Here is a 17,548-nt window from a genome sequence, read left to right on the forward strand (position 1 = left end):
GTGTATGTGTATCAGTATGAGTGTACAGTATGTGTGTATATGTATCAGTATGATTGTACAGTATGTGTGTGTATCTATCCGTACGTTATATGTGTGTGTATATGTATCAGTATGATTGTATGTTACGTGTGTGAATCTACTTGTCTGTAGGTACAGTATTTCTGGGCTGTCTGCCTTCAGTAGTTATCTACACAGACCGTCAAGGCCTGCAGGTGTCCTTCATGTGAAGCTCTGCCTGTAGGTTTGTTTGGAGGGTGTGGTGTCTCCAGGCAGCACAGGCTGTGTCTCTGTACACACACAGCTATGCAGTTATGTTATTTCTCTTGGATTCTCCTCATCTATTCACTGAAATAAATAACTACCGCTCCCCTGGTCTTCATACAGTGAGCACGAAGAGCTAGCCGAGCCCCTGATACAACAAATGGTCTGTAAAGCGTTTTGCTGCTTTGTGCTGTCTTCAGTGCTTGCATGCCCTCTTTCTCTCTTTGCAGAATATGTGTGTGGCATCCCTGAGTCCTAGTGCTGCAATGTGTGGGCTGTGGAAGCTATCAGCAACATTGTCATTGTTTCTTCATTCATACAGCTGTGAGATCAATTGTATCACATTCTAAAAATACTGCAAATCATGTATCTTACGGAGCGATATACCGTCATAATGAGCAGGACACCAAGGCTAAACATGAGGGGTCACCACTTGTGATCACTCCCCTTTTACATGAAGCAGGGATATGGATCATGCAGCAGATTTCTCTTCATACGCCTCCAGGAACATAAGCCGTGCTAAGATCCAGCTCCCAGCTTCAGGTAATTGAGCTAAGGAGGTGCTCATGGTGGGGAACACCTCCTATGGGCAGAGAAGGGGGAACATTAAAATCTGGAGGTGCTTTATGTGAAATTTTACTTTTGGATGTATTTGGTATCACTTTGATTCATGTATGTATACAGAGAATGAAGACTTGCAAACCCTATTGTAACATTGTCTCATGTTTCAGTTCTGATCTTTTACACGGTGATATTTGACTTTGGTGAAAATTTTGTGGAGTTCCTGTGCAATGTCTAACTTTTGACAAATAGCTATGGAAACGAATCTCCATCATTGCATTGGGGTGCTTTATATTGGGGTGTGGGTAACTAGATAGTAACTTGCAGCCGCAGGCATGGGCACAATGGGCATGCCAACATCCATGGGGCCCAAAATCTAGTGGGGGTATTTCCAATCTAACATAGCAATGGCTATGGAAGGCAGTGATGAAAAATGAATGGAGCCCCATTTTTGTATTTTTCATTTTGCTATGGCACTATGATCGCCATTGTTCGGTGCTAGATTTATTTTTGTATTATTCATGTATTCTGCGATATCATATGTGCATTACATATGTTGTTTTATGAGGAATACAAGTATGTAATGAAGCAGATATGCCAGGAGAGGAGGCAGGTGACTGGTGTTTCATTGGAGACTGGTACATATGGTTGTCTATAGAGATGAGCGAGTAGTATTCGATCGAGTAGGTATTCGATCAAATACTACGGTATTCAAAATACTCGTACTCGATCGAATACTACTCGCTATTCAAATGGAAAAATTAGATGCAGAACCAGCTTTGATTGGCCGAATGCTATACAGTCGGGCCAATCAACGATGGTTATTCTCCTACCTTTAGAAGTCTTCTCCGCGCAGCTTCCCCGTGGCGTCTTCCGGCTCTGAATTCACTCTGCCAGGCATCGTGCCTGGGCAGAGCCGACTGCGCATGCCCGTGCTACAAGAAAATGGCCGCTTTGACTGTAAGCGACCATTTTCTTGTAGTGCGGGCATGCGCAGTCGGCTCTGCCCAGGCCCGATGAATTCAGAGTGAATTCAGAGCCGGGAAGACGCCGCGGGGACGCTGCACGGAGAAGACTTCTCGGAGAATCCAGCCCGACCCTCACTCGTGGACTTGGTAAGTTCAATTTGATCGAATGTTGCCTACCCCTGAAACGAGCATTTTTCCCCCATAGACTATAATAGGATTCAATATTCGATTCCAGTAGTCGAATATTGAGGGGCTACTCGAAATGAATATCGAATATCAAGTATTTAACTACTCGCTCATCTCTAGTTGTCTATACTTTTATCAATATAATGACTGTAGGTCAGAAGAAATGGAGCTATACACATGTAAGAACACGTGGTGCGCATTCATTGTCATAGAAGATGGAATGAAGAGCACAGGCTAAAATGGAAAAATAAATTTATTTTTACTGTAATGGCCTTCAGATTGCAAAGGGATAAGACAAAAAAAGAAATACCACTTTGAAGGTTACATTCTCTGACAATGTAGAATTGACACATGGCGTCACAAACATCTCAGATTTTCAGTGGCTCTTTTTGTCTAGGTATGGTGGAAAATTTTCTCTCCAGCCATCACATTGGTCTTCTGTACTTGACGGCTCTTGACTGCCTCTGCTTTGTAGCTGGCCATACTCAAATTCTCAGCTCCATTGTCTTACTTGGGGAAGCCACGGACTAGCAAATACTTCAGACATGTCAACTCACCCAGGAATCTCCCCGTTTATAATGAACAGTCACTTTCATCCTACTGCCCGCTCAATAATATTCACTGCACCTCAGTGCAGTCAAAATAATGAGGAGGATGCCGGGAGATTCTCTATGAATTTAAGGTTTAATTTTGTTCATTTCTTTTTCAATAAGTCTGAGCTGGGATTTGTAAGACTGTTACTTTGACTGAGCCACAAGCTCTATTAAACATCCCACCTCTATATACCAATACATTATTAAATATACCAATATATTAGGTATAAGCTGGCATTTGTAAGGCTTTTACTCTATTGACTAAGTCACAAGCTCTATTAAAATTCCCAGCTCTATATAACAACCCATTATTACAAATACCAATACATTAGGTGTGAGCTGGAATTTGTAGGGCTGTTACTCAATTAACTGAGCCACATGCTCTTTTAGTTTCAGTAGATGTTTTTTTGTTTTTTTTTTCTTTTTCTTATACCAAGCTGCAACAATATTGTGCTGTTCCTACATAATATATTGGTGTATAGAGAGATGTATATATGTCAGTACATATACTTACTGTACCACACAGACCACATTTCAGGTTAGATTTGCTGCTTCACCACCAGAGCACATTACTCAGACCTCACTGGTTACTATTCAGGCCTCTGTCCATTGACTAGACAAGGTTCTAGGTCTCATTTTTGTCTACAGCTCATAGCACTGCTTCTCATATAGGGTAAGTTCACATGGTGGAAAATGAAGAGGAATTCTCTGCTGAATCAGCTGTGGAATCTGCAGCAAGATCAAGCAGGACACATACTGTATTTTTTCAGTGTCCTGCTGTGGGAGGCGGAATCTGCTGCAGACTCAGGGGCAGAATCTGCCCCCAAATCTAGCGAATCCCATCCACCCATCGCATAAAAATATGTACAGCAAAAATGCACTGATTTCCAAAACTGTTGCAGTTTTGGAAATCACAGCATGTCATTTATACCTACAGAAATGCTGGTAGTTTCCCTTAAGGTATAATGGAAGCAGAGGAAACTTCTGTGGATTTTCTGTGAAAAGCACTGTGGCAAAACATGCTGCGTTTCTGCCGCAGTTTTTTCCACGGCGCTTTTTTACTGTAACCCACTATATGGGACGTTAGCCTTAGGCTTTTCCTGACTGTTAGACTGGTCTTTCTCACATTAAACACCTCTAGTAGAGAAGGTGATTTATGCATCTGGTGCTATTGTAACTCTACGGACTCCATTACAGAAATCCCCTGACCCTTCCTGATGTTCAATGACATGGACTAGGTGATATGTTCACTTAGAAGAATTTGACAGTGATATTGAGGTGAATGTTGTAGGAGGCAAGAAAATTAAAAAAGAAGTGTCTGGCTCATTCTTCCCGTGGATTTTGTGGCTGAGTCAGCCACTAAATCTGCACCCTGTGCCTGTGGCTCATTATCCCCTAGGTTTCTGAGGCTAGTCAGCAAAGTAAACCCGCCATGGATTATCGCCTCAAATTTCTCTTCACTTTCCAAAATGTGAACAGGCCCAAATAATATAAAGTACAGATCCTACTATACTAAGGGGCCAGATTGTGTCACTGCGCCTACGCCAGGCTGTTTACACAAGAGACCCAGCCTGTTCTCTAAACTATCTCTGATGCTGAATAATATGTTACCACCAATACAGAAGAGAAAACAGCAATAAAGTTACAGCACAGCTATACAGTGCAATACACAAAGGTATACATATATATACAATGGCAGCAGCAAGAGTATAGTCCACATATTAATCTGGTGGCTGCTTACACACATCCAGAAGTCTTCAGATATCTTGGAGGAAACGTTCAATACACATTCAATGACAGTAGATGAGATACAGAATGTAAATACCGTATATACTCGAGTATAAGCCGACCCGAATATAAGCCGACCCCCCTAATTTTACCACAAAAAAATGGGAAAACTTATTGACTCAAGTATAAGCCTAGGGGGGGAAATGCAGCAGCTACTGGAAAATTTCAAAAATTAAAATGGTCGTAGTTTTTGGGTGCAGTAGATGCTGGGGAAGGGGAGGGGGTGTTTTGGTTGTCTGTCTGCCCCTTCCCTGAGCCTGAGGACTGTTTTTTTTTCCCCATTTGGAATTCAGTCTGGCTGAATATAGGGTATCTGCAGTGCTCCTATTAACCCCTACACGACGGAACAAGAGCACTGCAGATCCCCTATATTCAGTAGACCGGGCACTATCAGACACAGGGATACCTAATGTGTATGTGTTTCTATGTATTCTAGGGAAAGGAGAAATTTAGAACTTTTTTTAAAGCTTCTTTTTTTCCCACTACTATATCGGAGATTCTATTCATTGATATTGCGGCTGGTCATAGACAACCCCCCCTTTTTTTTTTTTTTGCTGACTCGAGTATAAGCCATAGGGGGCTTTTTCAGCACCATAACTGTGCTGAAAAATTCGGCTTATACTCGAGTATATACGGTAGCTCTTTTATGTCCCATGGCCACTAGTCTATTAGATATATAGATATTGGTTATTATAAAGGTCTTACTGTAGAACTCTGTCTAATAGATATCCTTGAATCTGATCAAAGTTTACAATGGTATAAGATCGAGGGTGTGGGCACTATTGTCTAGTGCCCCAAATGCCCCCAACCACACATTTAACTACATCAGTTTGCACCAATATAGTAGGGTTACTACAGTGAGGCATGGGGGCTGCCTACTCTCATATGCCACAGGTCCCTTTAGGTGTCAGCAGTATAAGAATATTATTGCACCACCTAAGCTGGGGTGCAACAGCTGGATAAAGACAAAAAAGAGGTCTTTGGTTTACCCATTAGTATTTAATTCTGGGGCACTATGGAGGTAACACTGTGGGCACTGTGTGGGCACCATCACTAATGAGGGCACTTTGGGGGAGCATTATTACTACTAGGGGCACATAGGTGGCACTTTTATTGATGGAGTACACTGACAGAGCAGTATTTGTGTTGGAGGCACTTGTACTAATGAAGTCACACTAGGAGGAGTGTTATTACTGTTGGGGCACTTTGGAGGACACATGCTGGAAGCTTACTACTATTGAGGGCACTATAGGGATCCTATTACTAATGGGATCATGCTGAGGAAGCTTTACTATTAAAAGATGAGGAACATTACTAGAGATGAGCGAACACTAAAATGTTCGAGGTTCGAAATTCGATTCGAACAGCCGCTCAATGTTCGTGTGTTCGAACGGGTTTCGAACCCCATTATAGTCTATGGGGAACAGATACTCGTTAAGGGGGAAACCCAAATCCGTGTCTGGAGGGTCACCAAGTCCACTATGACACCCCAGGAAATGATGCCAACACCTCTGGAATGACACTGGGACAGCAGGGGAAGCATGTCTGGGGGCATCTAACACACCAAAGACCCTCTATTACCCCAACATCACAGCCTAACAACTACACACTTTACACACTCAATACCACCTCTCTGACAGTAGGAAAACACCTTGAAACATGTGTATTTGGCACTTGCAGTGAGGAGAGCTTGTCACCAGCAGTGAATTTGGCCCTTGTAGTAAGTTGAGGTTGGCACCAACATTTGTTTTGAAAATCAGGGTGGATTGAGCCTCTAACCAGCAGAGTTTGGGCAAATTCATGGTGGAGGGAGCCTCTAAACACCCCAGTTTGGGCAAATTCATGGTGGAGGGAGCCTCTAAAAACCCCAGTTTGGACCAATTCATGGTGGAGGGAGCCTCTAACCAGCCCAGTTTGGGCAAATTCATGGTGGAGGGAGCCTCTAACCAGCCCAGTTTGGACCAATTAATGGTGGAGGGAGCCTCTAACCAGCCCAGTTTGGACCAATTAATGGTGGAGGGAGCCTCTAACCAGCCCAGTTTGGACCAATTAATGGTGGAGGGAGCCTCTAACCAGCCCAGTTTGGACCAATTAATGGTGGAGGGAGCCTCTAACCACCCCAGTTTGGACCAATTCATGGTGGAGGGAGCCTCTAAACAGCCAAGTTTGGACCAATTCATGGTGGAGGGAGCCTCTAAAAACCCCAGTTTGGACCAATTCATGGTGGAGGGAGCCTCTAACCAGCCCAGTTTGGGCAAATTCATGGTGGAGGGAGCCTCTAAACAGCCCAGTTTGGGCAAATTCATGGTGGAGGGAGCCTCTAACCAGCCCAGTTTGGACCAATTAATGGTGGAGGGAGCCGCTAAACAGCCCAGTTTGGGCAAATTCATGGTGGAGGGAGCCTCTAAACAGCCCAGTTTGGACCAATTCATGGTGGAGGGAGCCTCTAAAAAACCCAGTTTGGACCAATTCATGGTGGAGGGAGCCTCTAAACAGCCCAGTTTGGGCAAATTTATGGTGGAGGGAGCCTCTAAACAGCCCAGTTTGGGCAAATTCATGGTGGAGGGAGCCTCTAACCAGCCCAGTTTGGACCAATTAATGGTGGAGGGAGCCTCTAAACAGCCCAGTTTGGGCAAATTCATGGTGGAGGGAGCCTCTAACCAGCAGAGTTGTGGGAAAGCAGGGTGGAGGGAGCCTCTAACCAGCAGAGTTGGTGGAAATCAGGGTGGAGGGAGCCTCTAACCAGCAGAGTTGGGGGAAATCATGTTGGAGGGAGCCTAGTATTAGCAGAATTGTGCAACGCTTATGGTGGATGAGTATGAGGATGCGGAGGAATTGGAGAGGTTGAGTACAGACATGGAGTTTCATGTTGGGGTGCTTTACACAGGTGGGCACAAAAATGAAGGCTCTATCCAGTGGTGGTTCATTTTTATCAAAGTGAGCCGGTCGGCACTCTCAGCTGACAGACGGGTGCGCTTGTCAGTGATGATGCCACCGGCTGCACTGAACACCCTCTCAGATAGGACGCTGGCGGCAGGACAGGACAGCACCTCCAAGGCATATAGGGCAAGTTCAAGCCACAGGTCCAACTTCGACACCCAATACGTGTAGGGCGCAGAGGGGTCGGAGAGGACAGGGCTGTGGTCGGAAAGGTATTCCCGCAACATGCGCCTATACTTCTCACGCCTGGTGACACTAGGACCCTCCGTGGCGGCACTTTGGCGAGGGGGTGCCATCAAGGTGTCCCAGACCTTAGACAGTGTGCCCCTCGTTTGTGTGGACCGGTGAGAACTTGGTTGCCTACTGGAGGAACTGCCCTCCCTGCCGCCAACGTCACATGCTGGAAACATCTCCATCATATTCTGCACCAATTGCCTGTGGCAAGCATTGATGCGATTGGCCCTCCCCTCTACCGGAATAAAAGACGAGATGTTGTTTTTATACCGGGGGTCAAGGATAGCAAAGATCCAGTACTGGTTGTCCTCCATGATTTTGACAATACGCTTGTCGGTTGTAAAGCACCCCAACATGAACTCAGCCATGTCTGCCACAGTGTTAGTTGGCATGACTCCTCTGGCCCCACCGGAAAGTTCAATCTCCATTTCCTCCTCATCCTCCATGTCTACCCATCCGCGCTGCAACAATGGGACGATTCGAAGTTGCCCGGAAGCCTCCTGTATCACCATCACATCATCGGACAACTCTTCTTCCTCCTCCTCCTCCTCCTCCTCCTCCATTAAACGCAGTGAAGCGGACAGATGTGTGGACCTACTCTCCAGCTGTGACGGATCGGATGCTATCCCTAACTCCTCTGTGTGATCTGAGTTATCCCTGATGTCAATCAGGGATTCTCTCAGAACACACAAGAGCGGGATTGTAAGGCTCACCATCGCATCCTCAGAGCTCACCCTCCTTGTGGACTCCTCAAAGACCCGTAGGATGTCACAAAGGTCTCTCATCCATGGCCACTCATGGATGTGAAACTGAGGCAGCTGACTTTGTGGCACCCTAGGGTTTTGTAGCTGGTATTCCATCAAAGGTCTCTGCTGCTCAACCACTCTATTCAACATCTGAAACGTTGAGTTCCAGCGTGTGGGGACGTCGCACAAAAGCCGGTGTTGTGGCACATGCAGGCGTTGCTGGAGAGATTTTAAGCTAGCAGCGGCTACTGTCGACTTGCGAAAGTGGGCGCACATGCGCCGCACTTTCACCAGTAGCTCTGGAACATTGGGGTAGCTCTTTAGGAAACGTTGCACCACTAGGTTGAAGACGTGGGCCAGGCATGGAACATGTTGGAGTCCGGCAAGCTCCAGAGCTGCTACCAGGTTCCGGCCGTTATCACAAACGACCATGCCTGGGCCCAGGTGCAGCGGCTCAAACCATATTGCCGTCTCATCGAGGAGGGCATCCCTCACCTCGGAGGCAGTGTGCTGTCTGTCCCCCAAGCTGATCAGCTTCAGCACAGCCTGCTGACGTCTACCAACGCCAGTGCTGCAACGTTTCCAACTCGTAGCTGGGGTCAATCTAACAGCGGAGGAGGAGGCGGTGGCGGAGGAGGAGGCGGTGGCGGAGGAGGAGGCGGTAGAGGAGGAGGAGGAGGGGGGTGTTCTTCTCGTGTCCCTGCCAGGAATGTTAGGCGGGGAGACGAGGTACACCGGGCCAGTTTGGGAAGCAGTCCCAGCCTCAACTACATTCACCCAGTGTGCCGTCAGTGAAATGTAGCGTCCCTGTCCGCATGCACTTGTCCACGCGTCGGTGGTCAAGTGGACCTTTGTGCAAAGCGCGGAACTAAGGGCCCGCCTGATGTTGAGTGACACGTGCTGGTGCAAGGCGGGGATGGCACACCGGGAGAAGTAGTGACGGCTAGGGACGGCATAGCGAGGTGCCGCAGTTGCCATCAGGTCCAGGAAGGCGGGAGTTTCAACAAGCCGGAACGCCAACATCTCCTGGGCCAGCAGTTTAGCGATGTTGGCGTTCAAGGCTTGCGCGTGTGGGTGGTTAGCAGTGTATTTCTGCCGCCGCTCCAATGTCTGAGAGATGGTGGGTTGTTGTAAAGAAACGCCTGATGGTGCCTTTGATGGTGCAGGAGAAGGAGATAAGACAGGACCAGGGGAGGATGAGGTAGAAGTCAACAAAGTGGCGGAGGCAGATGAAGTGGTGTCCTGGCTCGTCCTCTGGAGTGCATCGCCAGCACAGTCAGCAGTGGCAGTGGCAGAGGCAGAGGCAGTGGCAGAGGCAGTGGCAGTGGCGTGAACGGCAGGCGGCCTTTGTCCTGCCGTTGCTGCCTGCCACTGATTCCAGTGCTTGGATTCCAAATGACGGCGCATTGAAGTGGTGGACAGGTTGCTCTTCTCAGAGCCCCTAATCAATTTCGAGAGGCAAATTGTGCAGACAACACTATATCTGTCCTCGGCGCATTCCTTGAAAAAACTCCACACCTTCGAGAAACGTGCCCTCGAGGTGGGAGTTTTTCGGGGCTGGGTACGAACTGGAACATCTTGGGAGATTCCGGGTGTGGCCTGGCTTCGCCTAAGCTGCTGACCTCTGCCTCTGCCTCTAGCTACCCTTTTTGGTGCTGCACCTGCCTCAACATCCACACTACTTTCCCCGCTTGACATCCCCCCTGTCCAGGTCGGGTCAGTGTCCTCATCATCCACCACTTCCTCTTCCAACTCCTGTCTCATCTCCTCCTCCCGCACAATGCGCCGGTCAACTGGATGCCCTGACGGCAACTGCGTCACATCATCGTCGATGAGGGTGGGTTGCTGGTCATCCACCACCAAATCGAACGGAGATGGAGGAGACTCTAGTGTTTGAGCATCTGGACACAGATGCTCCTCTGTTAGGTTCGTGGAATTGTGACGTGGAGAGGCAGGTTGAGGGACAATGAAAGGAGCGGAGAACAGCTCTGGGGAGCAGGGACAGTTTGGGTTATTGTTCTGTAAAGCTTCGGAATTTTGGGAGGAAGGAAGACAAGACTGTTGGGTAATAGGAGGAGAGGAGGCAGAGTCTGACTGGCTGCTGGACAATGTGCTGTAAGCGTTCTCTGACAGCCATTGCAAGACCTGTTCCTGGTTCTCGGGCCTACTAAGGTTTGTACCCTGCAGTTTAGTTAATGTGGCAAGCAACCCTGGCACTGTGGAGTGGCGCAATGCTTGCTGCCCCACAGGAGTAGGCACGGGACGCCCTGTGGCTTCACTGCTACCTTGCTCCCCAGAACCATTCCCCCGACCTCGCCCACGGCCTCGTCCACGTCCCTTTCCGGGAGCCTTGCGCATTTTGAATTCCTAGTTAGAAATTGGCACTGTATACCAGTAGTAAAAATTGTGGGTGCACGTAACCCCAATATATTCTTTGAATTCCCAGTCAGACAATGGCACTGTATACCAGTAGTAAAAATTGTGGGTGCACGTAACCCCAATATATTCTTTGAATTACCAGTCAGAAACTGGCACTATATGGCAGTAGCAAGAAATGAGGGTATTTGTATTCCCAATATATTCTTTGAATTCCCAGTCAGACACTGGCACTATATGGCAGTAGCAAGAAATGAGGGTATTTGTATTCCCAATATATTCTTTGAATTCCCAGTCAGACAATGGCACTGTATACCAGTAGTAAAAATTGTGGGTGCACGTAACCCCAATATATTCTTTGAATTCCCAGTCAGACACTGGCACTATATGGCAGTAGCAAGAAATGAGGGTATTTGTATTCCCAATATACTCTTTGAATTCCCAGTCAGACAATGGCACTGTATACCAGTAGTAAAAATTGTGGGTGCACGTAACCCCAATATATTCTTTGAATTACCAGTCAGAAACTGGCACTATATGGCAGTAGCAAGAAATGAGGGTATTTATAACCCCAATATATTCTTTGAATTCCCAGTCAGACAATGGCACTGTATACCAGTAGTAAAAATTGTGGGTGCACGTAACCCCAATATATTCTTTGAATTACCAGTCAGAAACTGGCACTATATGGCAGTAGCAAGAAATGAGGGTATTTGTATTCCCAATATATTCTTTGAATTACCAGTCAGACACTGGCACTATATGGCAGTAGCAAGAAATGAGGGTATTTGTATTCCCAATATATTCTTTGAATTCCCAGTCAGACAATGGCACTGTATACCAGTAGTAAAAATTGTGGGTGCACGTAACCCCAATATATTCTTTGAATTCCCAGTCAGACACTGGCACTATATGGCAGTAGCAAGAAATGAGGGTATTTGTATTCCCAATATACTCTTTGAATTCCCAGTCAGACAATGGCACTGTATACCAGTAGTAAAAATTGTGGGTGCACGTAACCCCAATATATTCTTTGAATTACCAGTCAGAAACTGGCACTATATGGCAGTAGCAAGAAATGAGGGTATTTATAACCCCAATATATTCTTTGAATTCCCAGTCAGACAATGGCACTGTATACCAGTAGTAAAAATTGTGGGTGCACGTAACCACAATATATTCTTTGAATTACCAGTCAGAAACTGGCACTATATGGCAGTAGCAAGAAATGAGGGTATTTATAACCCCAATATATTCTTTGAATTCCCAGTCAGACAATGGCACTGTATACCAGTAGTAAAAATTGTGGGTGCACGTAACCCCAATATATTCTTTGAATTACCAGTCAGAAACTGGCACTATATGGCAGTAGCAAGAAATGAGGGTATTTATAACCCCAATATATTCTTTGAATTCCCAGTCAGACAATGGCACTGTATACCAGTAGTAAAAATTGTGGGTGCACGTAACCCCAATATATTCTTTGAATTCCCAGTCAGACACTGGCACTATATGGCAGTAGCAAGAAATGAGGGTATTTGTATTCCCAATATATTCTTTGAATTCCCAGTCAGACACTGGCACTATATGGCAGTAGCAAGAAATGAGGGTATTTGTATTCCCAATATATTCTTTGAATTCCCAGTCAGACAATGGCACTGTATACCAGTAGTAAAAATTGTGGGTGCACGTAACCCCAATATATTCTTTGAATTCCCAGTCAGACACTGGCACTATATGGCAGTAGCAAGAAATGAGGGTATTTGTAACCCCAATATATTCTTTGAATTACCAGTCAGAAACTGGCACTATATGGCAGTAGCAAGAAATGAGGGTATTTATAACCCCAATATATTCTTTGAATTCCCAGTCAGACAATGGCACTGTATACCAGTAGTAAAAATTGTGGGTGCACGTAACCCCAATATATTCTTTGAATTCCCAGTCAGACACTGGCACTATATGGCAGTAGCAAGAAATGAGGGTATTTGTATTCCCAATATATTCTTTGAATTCCCAGTCAGACAATGGCACTGTATACCAGTAGTAAAAATTGTGGGTGCACGTAACCCCAATATATTCTTTGAATTCCCAGTCAGACACTGGCACTATATGGCAGTAGCAAGAAATGAGGGTATTTGTATTCCCAATATATTCTTTGAATTCCCAGTCAGACAATGGCACTGTATACCAGTAGTAAAAATAGTGGGTGTATATAGCCCCAATTCTATTGCTAGGGGACTTGCAGGGTATTTCTGGGGTGAAGGTGGGGGGGCACACCGTTGGAACGGGTATCGGGGTATATATCGGGTATACGGGAATACACTGACAGTGTATTCCATTCAGGATCCTGGGAAAGCTGGGTTGCGGCGATTGAGCCCGTCAGTGCCACGTTACACTGACAAGCTTCTCCCTGGAATTTAGCTCTTACAAGAGCTGTTGGTTGTCTTCTCCTTCCTATCCTAGCCTGTCCCTGCCTACCCAGAATCTAAGCCCTAGCTAGCTGGACGGAAACCTCCGTCCTCGGTGAATTGCAAGCTCAGAATGACGCGAACCTGGGCGGCGCTGTTCTTTTAAATTAGAGGTCACATGTTTTCGGCAGCCAATGGGTTTTGCCTACTTTTTTCAACGTCACCGGTGTCGTAGTTCCTGTCCCACCTACCCTGCGCTGTTATTGGAGCAAAAAAGGCGCCAGGGAAGGTGGGAGGGGAATCGAGTAATGGCGCACTTTACCACGCGGTGTTCGATTCGATTCGAACATGCCGAACAGCCTAATATCCGATCGAACATGAGTTCGATAGAACACTGTTCGCTCATCTCTAAACATTACTAATGGAGGCATTATTATCACATTATTACTATGGGGCACACTAAGGGAGTACTATGGGAACCCCATTACTAATGGTAACTCTATTGAGAGTACTAACAGGAAACCCTGGAGGAGCATTGTTACTCTTGGGACATTGTGGGAGCACCATTACTAATGAGGGCATCTCATTAGAGAGATACTATTGATAATAGGGACATTATGGATGGCAATATTACTAACAGGGTACATATGCATTGGACTGTTGAACCTTCAAGAACCTAGTATGGTTTAGAGATGTACATTTAGACACATTGAGATTTACAGATCTCTACATTTATAGCTGGTTCTGTATCTTGTACAGTGAAGATATATATCTCTAGATTTCAGCCAGGATTTGGTATCAGACTATTTTCCACCTCGCACCTACAAGACTTCCTACAATATAGCCTATTTCTATATTTCTATACAGGTGGAATAACCCCATTACTGTTTCCATATCTCTTATACACCATACTAGGTAGTGACTACATTTGTGCAGCGACCTCTCCCCTGCAGATTTAGTGATGTCCGACGCTGACTATAATATGTGACCTCAGATAGAGCCAAGAGCTGTATTTGATGTCCCCATGATGTGCTAGGTTGGCCACCACTTCTCTGCCGTATTAGGTAAAGTGTCTTGTAACAGCAGTTCAGTCCAGGTCATAGACAAAGAGTAATGTGAGATCTGTGAAGAATTCAGTCTACAAGAAATTTGGTAGAAAATTTGATAAATACAGTACTTACAAGGCATCTATTGGTTTGGTCCATACCTGAAGAATAGTTTTGCAGACAATCTCCTGTAAATGCTACTAAAATGCCCGAGCTATTTTGTTTCTGTCACCCATAGACAGAGCAGTCAGCAAGCAAAAATGAGAAATGTAACTTTTGCTGATATTTATAACAGTTTCTGTGGTTACATAGTGTACTGTTTTCCCTTTGACAGATGCTGATGGAAGCCGCTGTTTTTCTGATGGTTATGTGACAGAAGTGGTAATGCTGATTTCATGTCACATAGACGAGCTGGCATGTTTGCCTCTTTCTGCTCTAAAACTGGATGACCGGTCGGCGGTCGGGCACTAATGCAAAAACACTTTGTATATTTGTTTAGATTCTTTCTTATGGACTGTATTGGATAAAATAAACATTAGTACGATATAAATATATAGATGTCAGTATGTTACATTAATATTATAAATAGATAGATAGATGTTACAGTGTTGACCAAAAGTATTGGCACCCCTGCAATTCTGTCAGATAATACTCGTGTTCTTCCAGAAAATGATTGCAAGCACAAACTCTTTGGTATTAATATCTTCATTTATTTTGCTTGCAATGAAAAAAACACAAAATAGAATGAAAAAAAAGTCAAATCATTGATCATTTTACACAAAACTCCAAAAATGGGCCGGACAAAAGTATTGGCCCCCTCAGCCTAATACTTGGTAGCACAACCTTTAGACACAATAACTGCGCACAACCGCTTCCGGTAACCAGCAATGAGTTTCTTACAAGGCTCTGCTGGAATTTTAGACCATTCTTCTTTGGCAAACTGCTCCAGGTCCCCCCTGAGATGTGAAGGGGGCCTTCTCCAAACTGCCATCAAGAGATCTCTCCCCCACAGGTGTTCTATGGGATTCAGGGCTGGACTCATTGCTGGCCACTTTACAAGTCTCCAGTGCTTTCTCTCAAACCATTTTCTAGTGCTGACCTGAAGTGTGTTTTGGGTCATTGTCCTGCTGGAAGACCCATGACCTCTGAGGGAGACCCAGCTTTCTCACACTGGGCCCTACATTATGCTGCAAAATTTGTCGGTAGTCTTCAGACTTCATAATGCCATGCACACAGTCAAGCAGTCCAGTGCCAGAGGCAGCAAAGCAACCCCAAAACATCAGGGAACCTCCGCCATGTCTGACTGTAGGGACCGTGTTCTTTTCTTTGAAGGCCTCTTTTTTTTTTCCCTGTAAACTCTATGTTGATGCCTTTTCCCAAAAAGCTCTACTTTTGTCTCATCTGACCAGAGAACATTCTTCCAAAATGTTTTTGGCTTTCTCAGCAAAATGAAGAAGTATAAGAACTTTTTATAGACTCCCCATTCCTTTTGTAGCCATTCTTGGCTTTGGCTCAAAAAAAATGCAACAAAATCTGCAATATACAAAGCAGCTTTTCCACAACATTGGGCCTTAGCCTTAAAGAGGATCTTTCATTCCCTTGGGCACTTGCGATATTATATACCGGTATACAAGGCTATTGGTGCCGTTACCATAGCTCTTCAGTGTCAAAAGGGTGCTTTTGGCAGTCTGTGAGGATTGCCCCTCCTGACAGTAGAGTCCATAGCGCTGCACTGTTATATGGGGCGTTCCTTACCGCCCAACAATGACGCTGAGTGGTGAGGAACGCCCCCCCCACCACCACCACCACCTCCTGTCAGTACTGGTCTATAGACTAGTACTGGGGGAGCGTTCCTCACAGCTCATCATTATGGACTCTACTATCAGGAGGAGCGTTCCTCACGGACTGTCATAAGCGCCCTTCTGCCACTGAAGAGCTATGGTAATGGCACCGATGTGCCTCTTCACCAGGGGCACATAACCGGAAAGCCGATAGTGCGCTGAATTCAGTGCACTGTCGGCTTTCTAGTGGTATATAAAACCGCAGGTGCCCGAGGACCTGTAAGGTTCCCTTTAAGATGTTTTCTGAAGCAGCTTTCAGGCTAAGACCAACGTAGCAAACTGCAGTGAGGAAGTGTTGCGGGAAAAAACACTCTTTTCACAGAAAGTCCACAGAATTTTCCTCTGCAGACTTTCTGCTTCAATTATACCTATACAGAAAACGCCATATTGACATCCTGCGACACACAATGGTTTTTGAAATTGCAGCATGTCTGCTGTGGATATTTTCTGCTATGCATGGATGGTATTAGCCAGAATCAGTACCAGCCAGTACCACTTTGCAGATACTGCGGTTTTGCCTTTCCGTAGCAGCAAAATCGTGGCATGAGGTGTTGCTCATTGTGGTGTGTTTGTGAATCATTTTGTTGTGAATCAACATTGATACCCCGATGTAGAGGGGCAGAGCCATGAAATTTAGAGATATAGGTTAATTAAGTGTTGCTTGCCTTGCTTAACATGTCATTGTTGTACAGAAGGCAGCGGTATTTATGAGGATCAATTGCAGATGGTCCTGTGTCTGGTAACTAGTCAGCGACATCCAGAAACAGATTACAGACTAGCCGACTGATAATTGGTTGACTACAGGCTAGCTGACTGATAATTTGTTGACTACAGACTAGCCAACTGATAATTGGTTGACTATAGACTAGCCGACTGATAACTGGTTGACTACAGACTAGCCGACTGATAATTGGTTGACTACAGACTAGCCGACTGATAACTGGTTGACTAAAGTCTAGCCGACTGATAACTGGTTGACTAAAGTCTAGCCGACTGATAACTGGTTGACTACAGGCTAGCCGACTGATAACTGGTTGACTACAGGCTAGCCGACTGATAACTGGCTGACTACAGACTAGCTGACTGATAATTGGTTGACTACAGACTAGCTGACTGATAATTGGTTGACTACAGTCTAGCCGACTGATAATTGGTTTATGTCTGATTATTTTAGTGACACTGATGAGAGTAGTGTCAGTACCACGTGTGAAGTTGCTCCTTTGGTCCCTGCAGCAACCATAGGGATGATGCTCTGCTCTCAGGATAAGTAAGATCGCAGAGGTTAGACCTCCTCTGATCATAAAGTAATGGCATATTCTAATAATTTCCCATAACTTTATAAAATTGGAATAGCCCTTTATCAGGAGATCAATTGAAATACAAAGAGGAACAGTTATATTTTCTTCTTTTTATTGTAGCAAGGAGACAATGGCATCCATAAAAGCAAGCAGAACATGGACTGATATCCAAGAAAGGTAACTGATTAAATTATGTAGATATAACTGGCCGTTATATAGAAGTCACTGTATGTAATTTCCTGTTTTTCTATCTGGCCAAGAAACGAAAAATGGACTATCATTCATTTCTCAGACTGGTA

At 45.3% G+C, this 17,548-nt stretch overlaps 1 protein-coding gene across 3 annotated transcripts in view; it reads left to right on the forward strand.

Moving 5' to 3' along the window:
* The first annotated feature begins 264 nt into the window (after window positions 1-264).
* The window catches only part of LOC142209485 (uncharacterized), a 57,644-nt gene continuing 40,360 nt past the window's right edge, over window positions 265-17,548 (forward strand). The window contains exons 1-2 of one of the 3 annotated variants that reach the window (XM_075278480.1): window positions 265-424; window positions 17,370-17,426. In XM_075278480.1, the coding sequence (XP_075134581.1) occupies window positions 17,380-17,426 (47 nt within the window). In that variant the 5' untranslated portion in view covers window positions 265-424; window positions 17,370-17,379. Of the gene's footprint in view, window positions 425-703; window positions 805-14,470; window positions 14,492-17,369; window positions 17,427-17,548 lie in introns of those variants that run through there. The other 2 variants (XM_075278479.1, XM_075278481.1) reach the window with 2 other exon arrangements.

This window comes from Leptodactylus fuscus, chromosome 6, assembly GCF_031893055.1.
Source record: "Leptodactylus fuscus isolate aLepFus1 chromosome 6, aLepFus1.hap2, whole genome shotgun sequence".
Classification (NCBI taxonomy): Eukaryota; Metazoa; Chordata; class Amphibia; order Anura; family Leptodactylidae; genus Leptodactylus; species Leptodactylus fuscus.